The sequence below is a fragment of the Diabrotica undecimpunctata genome, chromosome 2, assembly GCF_040954645.1.
Source record: "Diabrotica undecimpunctata isolate CICGRU chromosome 2, icDiaUnde3, whole genome shotgun sequence".
NCBI lineage: Eukaryota > Metazoa > Arthropoda > Insecta > Coleoptera > Chrysomelidae > Diabrotica > Diabrotica undecimpunctata.
The window spans coordinates 156,447,309-156,458,094 of record NC_092804.1 but is presented as its reverse complement, the minus strand read 5'-3'; the positions used below and the strand labels follow the sequence as shown (position 1 = coordinate 156,458,094).

Sequence of the window (10,786 nt, the reverse complement as noted above, 5' to 3'; positions counted from 1 at the left end):
AGCAGAAATTACAAAGGTTGATTCAAATATTTTGAATATTGCATCTAATTAACATGAACATACTATTACTGAATCTGAAATAATTTTTGAACAAGCTGGTGACAATATAGATTTAAATCCTGAAGTAGATTTTGAAGCAAAATACAACGAATTATTAAACAAGTATGAAAAATTAATAGCTGATCATTCTAATTTGAAGAAAAAGGGTCAAATGAAAATAAAAAGTTTAACAAGTCAGTTGAGGTATTCTAAAGCAAAAAATATGAATTTTCAGAAAAAATAAAAAAAACCTGAAATTTTGTTAAATACGGTGTTAACCACAAACCAAATTGCACTTTTTTCTGAGTGTGGATCAATATATTAGTCCAAAAGTATTCCAAAATATCAATCTTAAAATTCCTCAAGAAAAAATAGAAGAACCTGATGTATCTAACAATAGTAGTTCTTTCTCTTCCCAAGAATCATCTTCTAATCAGTCTACCACCTCATATTGTGTTGTCGGTAATATTCAGAAGACTACAGAAGATGCCTTAGAATACATCGCTGGGTATTTAGCAAAAAATTTAAAGATAGTTTACCTGATTTAGGTAATTTCACATACAAAGTTAGTGAACTAATCAGGGACTGTCCCCGCGAACACAACTCATAGTTTACCATCATGGGTGCAGCAACTCTCTTATGGAGGTCTTATCAAGTCTACAGATGAGTGGTTCATAAAAATAAAATTATGGAATAAATATTATTAAAAATATATTGATCCTATAGGAAAAATAATGGAGTTGTTGGAGACATTTCAAAAAGGATTTAAAAAGAAAAAGTGTTAACATATGCGCTTACTACAAACTTTTATAAACTTAGAACATTAATTAGAATAAATTATAGAAATTTAAAATTTGAAGCAAAAAAACTTACCCGTGTTGGATTTAACTAGGTCAAAAATTAGAAAATTAAATAAAATTGTTCGGTAGGGAATGTTTCTAAAGTTTCCTGGTATTGTATACTGCAGTGGCGGCTTTTGGGGGTAGGCAGGATAGGCCGGGCCTACCCAATAATTTTAAGAGCTTTAAAATTGAAAAACATATATTTAAAAATTATGTTAATGCATGTAAATAACTTTTAAATGTACTAAATCACTCAATACATTAGCATCCGTTAAAACAACTAAGTTATTATATTACCACAGTAAGCATCGAATCGTATTCAGGCATTTTAAATATCATTAATAGGCCCAATACGAACTGGCCGACCCAGCTCACATAAGATCCCCGTACAAAAAGCGTTTGAAGTTAAGCAGCTTGCCGGACAACGATTTATATTGTCGTGTTTATGCTTGCTGTTTAGGCACCAGACGATCGGGCCTACGATGACCATCGTTGTCACTTGTAACGTAATTATCGAATTGTAATATAAATTTTCTTTTAAATTATGATAAAAAAATATGTAACATAATCTATAATTGTAACATATTTTTAAACAAACAACAGAATTGCAAACAAGTGCACGGTTGTCCAAATAAATAAATTTAAAAAAAAATCGTAAAATTCGAACAAAAAAAATCACATTTGCGTGATTTCTATATCGCCTGATTGTATGTAACTTATATGTGAGATTGTTTTATAACTGATACATAAAAATGAGTTTTTATGACGCTTTACCAGGTTGCAGTAATAGTAATGTTGATAGTGAGTGTTTGGACATTGTTGTTTCACTATTGGAATCGTCATTATCTAGAATAACTGAAATTGATAGAAAAAAAAAATTATTATGAATGAAAGGCCTACTCCAACATTGCGGATTGACCAAAAAGATGGGAAAAAGGTGCGTACTTTTAATTGTTCTTGGTATGATATCTACAAATGGTTGTCTGGAAGTATTACAAAAAACAGACTATATTGTTGGCCGTATTTGTTATTTTCTAATAAGAAATATGTATAGAATTGTGAAGGATACTTTTATTTAAAAAATATGTCTGCCTCCTTAAAAAACATTCCAATTGCAAGGAACATTTAAGTAATTTGCTATCCGTTAACGATGTACAGAAGAGGGCGTTTTCTGTTCGCGATTTGCTAGATGAAAAATCAAAAATCGCAAAAATTAGATACAACGCAGAAGTTAAAATGAACAGAGAAATCATTAAAAAATTAGTTGGGGGGGGGGGGGGTCATGACCCCGTGACCATAGCTATGTAATTTGCTGGCTTGGCCTACCCAAAATTTTACCACACCAGCCGGCACTGGTATACTGTTTAGTTTTACCTATATATATATTTATGAAATAAATGGTTCAGTATTGAATAGTTTTATTTATCATCAAATGTTTTTGGATATCAATTTGTGCTCTGACTACGTAAGTAAAACACGGATTTATAGATTTTATTTACCAGAAATATTTATTTTGAGAGTAAACTGACATTTATTAATTTAATTATAACACTAGCAAATGCATTCATTTCGAAAATAAATTTTATTTGCCATGTAAAACAGATCATTAAGAATTTATAAGTCTGAATGTCTTAGGTACTGTTAAAAATCTGATTATCTGCGATTTATTTACAAAAACAAAACGTAAATTTTTCGTTTTAAACTTTTTAATCTTAAATTAAAAATTTAATCTTAAACCGTAAAAGTTAATAGTAACAATAAGGTCGATAATTGCTCGTCGTCCCCACACCTACGTCACAGCCGCGTGTTGCAGTGACAGACAAATTTGGGCGATGGAACCAAAGAATATAGACGCTTAAGACGCTATAAGCGTCTATCTTCTTTGATGGAACTATCCTATGTAGTCAACCGTTCTTGGTTTAAACAGAGAACAACCGAACTCGTATAATCAAAATAATGTAATTCCCTTTGCGTTCAGAAAATAATATTTTTTTTTATTTACAAACATTGTCGCATCAACCTCTGGGGTTATTAGCGACATATAAACGTATACATGAGACTTATAAATATTAAATTTTGTTAAGTATATTAATGTCTTTAAGGAATTTTACATTTTTCTATGATTTCACTTGTTGATCCGATGATGTGGTTGGTGTGTCTTTGCAACTGGTATCTTGGACACTCTACAAGGACATGCTTAACAGTGAGTGGAACATTACAATTTTCACATAAAGTATGATTAGTGTGGCCAATTATACCCCCATGGGTAAGTCGGGTATGTCCTAAACGAAGTCGAGTAAGAATGACTTGATGTGCCCTGTCGGAAATTTGACATTTCCACGATTTTACATATGTTTTCACTTCGGAAAATTTTGAATTTAAGCTGACCCACCATTGGTTTTGCCACAAGTTTTCAACCTTCACTTTAACAAATGAATTTAAGTCATTTAGCACTACATTTCTCACTTCACTCGAGGTTCGCTTCTTCGTTCCCTTGAAGTATGGTTGCTGTTTTGTACAGTAGCTAATTTTTTTTTAATTAGGAGAGCATTTGGATATGTTGTGTAAAGCTGGTTAATGGTATTGATGGAACTGAGGTAATCGGTAATTATAAGAGCTTTGTATATATTACCGGAGTTAAAATGAGTGAGAGCTTGGTAGATGGCATATAGCTCACCGGTATGTATGCTGCTTGAGGAAAAAAATAATAATGTTTTCGCGTAATGTTAAAACTATATATTTACAAATATACACAATTTACATATCATAAGTTTTACAATTATTACAAGTTACTAGTATCTGGTTGACTATTACTAATTTCGTTATCGTATTGAGGACTGCTACTTGCGTTATTCTGTGAAATTGGATACTGTGTTTGTAGCAATGGAGACACATGGTAACATGGACTGTCAACACATATGGGGCATAAGCTTCCTGGAAATACTCCCAACAATTTTCTGAAAAAAATAATTTTAATAAATAAATTACGTTTTTTAAAGAGTTTGTATTGTAAAGGTAAAAACCTCTCTAGGTAAATAAAAATAGGTTTTTTTATTTATTTACATATCATGTTGATAGGTCAAGTAAACATAAGCGGAGGTGTAGAGAATTAGTCATTATTGTTAGAGAACCAACTTTTTGCAAGAATGCAGATGATTAATAAAGGAGTAAATATTTTCAACATGTGTTCTCCCCTCGTTCTTACTACTACTTACAATAGTGGTCCGAAGGTCATGTATTTTGGGAAACCAGGAAACCACATAGTTGGGCCTGTTTTTCTCAATGCTAACTTAACCGGTGAAGTGTATCTGGAGATGTTACTTCTTGAAATTCTGGAAGATAATCGAGATGAATTCGGGAACTTGGAAATAACGTTTCAACAAGATGGTGCTCCTGTACATTATTGGTGGTAGATGAATTGGACGACAACGTCCGATAGAATGACCAGCTCGGTCACCGGGCCTCATACCATTAGACTTTTTTTCTGTGGGGTACTTGAGATCTAATGTTTACGCTACAGCAACCGACAGTATTGACATTTTCAAACATCGAACACATCTAGGGTATATGTAAAACGTATTATGATAATCACGTTGGGTGCAGTGGATACAGTGACGATACAGTTAGAGAAATGTGGCAAGAAGCTCTAAAAACTGCAACTCCAGAAATATAGGCCAAAACTGTAAATAAATGTGAAAAATTAATGAGTGATTATAAATTTACATAATGCTATAGTCCTTTTCCATCATATTGATAGCACATTATGTATGCAAATCCTCAACAGGTCAAAAAAACATAGGCGTCACCCTATACTTGTTTTGAAATAAATAAAAAAATTAATATTTTAAGATGCCGTCAACAATTCATTATCTTTTAAAAAATCTTCTGTAAAATAAGTGTCCACTAATCTCACTATTTTTTGTGCGTAAAAAACGTCGGTATATATGCCACACGATTATTGTTAACTATACACGGGTGATTAACGATAGAATTCAATGTTTCACGAAATAAATTAATGTAAACAGTAATTTAAAGGTGATTATTGTTTTCTATACAAGTTATCGCCTGACACAAAAAGAATACCTTCTTTGAACGATTACCTGGAATTACTGATAAGGCTTCACTAATGATAGTTTAAGTAGTTTTTATGCCACATTACAGCTTATGCCAATAATATAAATTAGAAATTGTTTGCATCTTCCATTTAGTTTGTAGATGTACATTGTTCATGTCTTACCTATCTACGTTTTTGGTGTCGATATTTTGTTATTTGCATTTAAAAATGACGTCGACAACAGGTTTTATCCCGGTTAAGTGTAGTTTTAAAGGTGCCTTCGGTCTAAGAGAGAAAAATATAATATTAAATGTACACGATGCACTTGTACATCAACGCCCTTTAAGTAATGTTCGTGAAATCGTTAACATGTGTTCAAATATGAGAGGGGTTGGAGAAGCAACAATTTATAGATTCCTAAAAGAAAGAAAAGGAGGAACTGTTTCATCTCCCAAGAAGAGTGGAAGGAGTAAACCCTTGGAAATTGAAGAAATACATAAAAACATGATAAGACGCAGCGTCTACTCATTTTTTTTAACAAAGAATTTCCAACATTGGACAAAATCCAAACATTAATTAGAGAAAACGAAGAGTTACCAATCATAAGCAACAAGAAATTATGGGCACTATTGAGAGAGATGGGATTTCGTTGGCAAAAGAATAGAAGAAAATCCGTTTTAATTGAAAAAGATTACATTGTATGTTGGAGACGAGATTATCTAAGAACTATTAAAAAGTACCGAGAAGAAGGGAAAACAATTTTTTATTTGGACGAGACTTGGCTAAATGAAGGTCATACTGTACCATATCTATGGGTTGATACAAATGTGAAAAGTTCCCGACAGGCATTCATCGAAGGTGTATCTACTGGAATAAACAATATTCCCGTTGGAAAAGGACGCAGACTCATAATAACCTATATTGGAAACGAATAAGGTTTTGTCAATGGTGGATTATTAAGTTTTGCCTCAAAATCAACCAAAGATTACCACGAGGAAATGACTGCTGACGTTTTTGAAAAATATTTTGAGCAAATGTAGGATTTAATTCCAAAAAATTCTGTCATAGTCATGGATAATGCTAGTTACCATTCAAGACTAGCAGAAAAATTGCCAACAACGGCATGGAAAAAAGGAAAGATAATCGAATGGTTGGATAAACACGCAATTGAGTACAAGGAGAATTCGACAAAAAGGAATTATTACCTATTGTAAGGCAACATAAAGCAGCTTATAAAAAATATATAATTGATGAAATGGCATTAAACCCTGATGTAATTATTTTACGTTTACCCCCATACCACTGTGATCTGAATCCGATAGAAAATAAAATGGTCTCAAGTAAAGGGTGAAGTCGGACGCAACAACAAAACTTTTAAATTAGAAGACTTACAACAATTATTATTAGAACATTCCTTATCAAAAGTAACTCCAGAAAATTGGAAAAATGCTGTTAGTCATGCTCACAAGGAAGAAAATAAAATGTGGAATTTGGATAATATGACTGATGCAATGCTGGAACCGGTAATAATTAACATTGGAGTTGAAGATTCCTTAGATTCTGAAGAAAGCAGTGAATCTGAAATGAAATTTGATTAAAATAATATTCATTTTTTTACAAATCGGCCCCTTGTTACGACCACAAATTATTTTATATATAACCAATAAAATAAACATGTTACATTTCTTGCAAATTCATTAGTACCTGTTAATCTCCATCACTCCGACACTGGCAACTTTATTTAGGGATTAGTAACCCTCAAAACTAGTGTATTCTATTCTGCTTCAACCTTTATACCTGGTGGTCATACTCAATTTAAAATTGCTTTCCTATATACTTCTGTAAACTTGTTGACAAATATCTATTTTTCATTGAGTCACCCGTATCAACAGTTTAGGGATTTGCATACATAATGTGCTATCAATATGATGGAAATGGACTATAGCGGTACTGAATTTAGTGACGATGATGATGATTTATAAATTTAAAGAATCAGTAAGTACCTACACAATTATAATGTTATTTACAAAATAATTGTACAGCAGGCTAACCATTATATTTATACATTCATTATTAGCCAAATAAACAATAATATTTAAAATTCCATTTTAATTTTTGCTCCTCATTTTATACAAATTAACTCTAACTAATGCGGGCAAAAATATTCTAAACAAAGTAAGTAATTAAAGAGATTATGAAAAACTCCGGTGGAGTTTACCGTGCCTTTTTCTACATTCCATTAATCGTTTAGAGGTGTAAGTTGGTTGAATGTACTGTAGTAATCGCTTTTCGATTTTTATTAATATTCAAATTCATGTTTTGTCAAAGTTATAAGATCAACGAAAAATCTCATAAAAGATAACAGTTCTCTATTATTAAATCTGTTAAGTTCTTGAACTATTCTTCTATTCTAATATAACTCATTTTTGGTATTTTATTATGTTTTTAATTATTAAACTTTTTATTACAAATTAATATGTTTTCCGGATAAATTTTAATGTATCTTTTATAATTTAAAACTTTTACTACCACACTTTACAACCCCCAAAACGAGATATACATTTATCATTGATCTCCTAATCAAACATGTTAAATCTCACCCATAGGTACAGCTTAGGCAAACATACACGTGGAAGAAACAACGCTCCCTACCTTTTTATCCACATCGTTTAACATATCTGGGTATTACTCGAAATTCATTTGTATTTTTAAGTACCCTAGTAATGGTAAGTATAATAGGCGTCGATAAGGGTTGTTATGTTGTATTTGCATGACAATTTTCAGTAAGAATAACAATTAGAAGAGTTTAAAGGGGCATCGAGATGTGAAACAATTCTGGCAAGACAGGTGTTTCGAAATGATACAAGAAAGATATTTATCAATTGAAATATTATGGGAATCGGAGGTAATTAGTGTAAACGGGTATTTGTTTGTTTTAACAACTGTGAATAAACTAGTAAAATGGTAACAAAATTCGTACAAAAAAAAATATTAATAATAATGACCTGGGTTCGGGAATGGATGATCCCGCAATAATGTAATGTTCATAAGACATATGTATAATATAATAAAGTATATTTTATTAGTTTGTGTTTGTTTTGAATTATCGCTTGATTAGAAACTCTACAACCAATGTTCCAGCAGGCAACGTAAAAGGTACAGAAGTAAATTACTCTAGGGAAAATATAAAATGAAAATTAGTTATTTCTATTTCTATAAAAATTAATTATTTATTTTCGTATTATGCGGTTTTACCTATAATTAAGACCACAAGTAGTTTGAAAAATAATTGAAATATGTATATTTTAATAACACACACCAACATCACAGCAGGTAGATTTTTAGAGCAGGGTCTTTGTAATTATAGTTTGTTCGCTAATCGCGAAGACATTGTATGTACCTACTAATAGTCCAAGAACGGTTCTAAGAAGTTCTGATCGGGCCAAATAAGGGAATGTGTGACATACTTTTTTACTGTGTATGTTCAGGACCTACTATAGAGCGTTCCACGTTAAGAAAATTACATTAGGCTTATGGAGATCAGTGTTGCCAAAACTCTCAGGCATGCGGTTTACTAGATTGTCGATATATTTTTCGAATTTCCATTTTCAATTAACATTTAACTGCAAAGTCAGAATAACAACTGAAGAACCACAAAGCCTTATTATCATTATGTAGTCTCAGAGAACGACATAAAATCGCTGACATACGCACACCGTATTATTTTAAGTTGCAATTAGTAATTAGATATATGCATTCCAAGCGGTCCGTTTATTTGCTTTTAAACCTTTAATAGCCGGCAAAGTGCATGATTTAACTAAGCAATATTTCTACTGATTTCTATGATTCATGGTACCTATATGATATTCTTACCGAAAAACAAATAAACTGTCGTTACTATAATTAAAATAAGATAAAATAAAATTATCTTTTGTAAATACTATTTATTTAATTAAAATCATTTTCCCTACTTTTCATCTCTTGTTTTGAATGGGCACTTTTGGTCAATTACGTTAAAAAACATTAATTTAATTCATGTATGTGAAAACGAAAATACAAATTATACAACCCTGAATCGTGCTTGTGTTGATCGTGGCATCGCTGCGCTTCTATCGTCCATAAGAAATACATGGCCCTATCTCCGCAATGTTATTTTCTTAACGTGGAACGCTCTATAGAACTGTTATTGGACTTGATAGTATCTTCAAAAAGTATGTTTTTGGAGAAGGGAAGGAGTGATAATAATAATAATAATATCGTAGGTATGGCATTTTTGTCAGGGAGATCGTTTCGGACAGGTTACGGCGTTAATTGCATCTTTAAGCCTTTTTATTAAAGGTCGATGCACACTAGCACAGGGGGACCGAACGGCTTATATCATTTTTTGAAATGAAAATGTCGTTGTTGGTGCCGAGATTCGAACTCGTGTGCTCTGTTTTAGAAGTCCAGTATTATGCCGTTGAGTTACGGTCATCCACATGATGATAATAAAGTTGGAATAAAGTGACAGGACCTTCAGGTTACATTTTTTATTACTTTACAATTGTATTTTACATAAACAAAATTTCTTTTTGTCACATGCTAGATTTTTTGTTTCGGCCCATGTTGTTCCTCGCGCTTGTAATGTGTCTTTTACCGTTTTGTTTCGTGTCTGCTTTTTTATAGATAGGTAGTACTTTTGAGTATTTTAGTACTTCCCGAAATACTCCAGTCGATAGAATTAAATTAATAAGATGAGTGAAAGGTGTTAAAACATTTGGTAACTTTCTCTTAAAATGTTGCTATTAATTTCTTGAACGTCCCTACAATTAGAATTATTAAGAGATTTTATTATTTCAGAGATCTCTTCTTTCACAATGTGACGAAAAAAAAGACTTGCTCGAGGAAGGATAATTTCTGTAATTGAAGAGGACATCGATGTTAATAGTAGAAAGAGATGTAATTATATTCTCTGCAATTGAAATAAAAAATTGATTTATTTCGTCTGGATGTAGATCAGGTTGTACCGAACTGGAATTTGTATTGTTTCTTTCTAAATTTACTATTTTCCAGCAATTTCTAGGTTTATTATTGAAATTAGTGATAAAATCACAGTAAGCTGACTTTTTAGCATTTTGTAATTGCCGATTATATTCAAATTTTTGTTGCTTATATACTTTGAACTTTGAACAAATCGGAATCCTTAGTGGCATCTGCAATGTGTTTATTAAGACAAAGATTAGATCTTTAAGACCTTAATTCGTTTTTAAACCATTGCACGGGTGTATTCAGCAGTTTGTCGTACTATTATTAGTGAAAAATGTATCATAGAAAAACTCCATCTTTGTACTACCTAGCGCACGTTTAAGCTTCTGTAAACCAGAAGAAGTAATAAACCATTGAAATGTTTGATTAGTGTCAACAGCTTTATGCTCAGAGTCAATAAATAAAAATTGAGCTCGATAGTCAGAAAAACAAGGTTCAAATACGCCCACTCTGTAGATATTTTCAGAAAAATTTGTCATAATGTTGTCGATGTAACTATGTACTGGACTGGGATGTGATTCTAGTATAATCGTTTATAGTTACTTTTAGACCAAAATATTTTAATAGATTTTGAATGCCAAAACAAGGGTCAAATTAAATTTTAAAATTTATATTAAACTCACCAAGTATGATCAGTTTGTCTGCTTTACTAAGTAAGGACATTCGTACAAGGAAGTGTAGGTACCTTCTTCCTTTTTTCTATAATTTAGCTAGTTCTAAACAAAATTATGAGTTGTATGTTTCTGTTCATTAGTGTTTTATTATGAATATAAACCATTATTAGCATTGGATTTCATCTGTTTATGATTAGTTTTACTGTGATTTT

At 31.6% G+C, this 10,786-nt stretch overlaps 1 protein-coding gene across 1 annotated transcript in view; it reads right to left on the bottom strand.

The window, feature by feature from the left end:
* Nucleotides 1–3,663: 3,663 nt before the first annotated feature.
* LOC140433963 (homeobox protein rough-like) overlaps nt 3,664–10,786 on the bottom strand; it is a 44,082-nt gene continuing 36,959 nt past the window's right edge. Inside the window, exon 3 of the mRNA XM_072521935.1 lies at nt 3,664–3,838. Within this exon, the coding sequence (XP_072378036.1) occupies nt 3,664–3,838 (175 nt within the window). The remainder of the gene's footprint in view (nt 3,839–10,786) is intronic.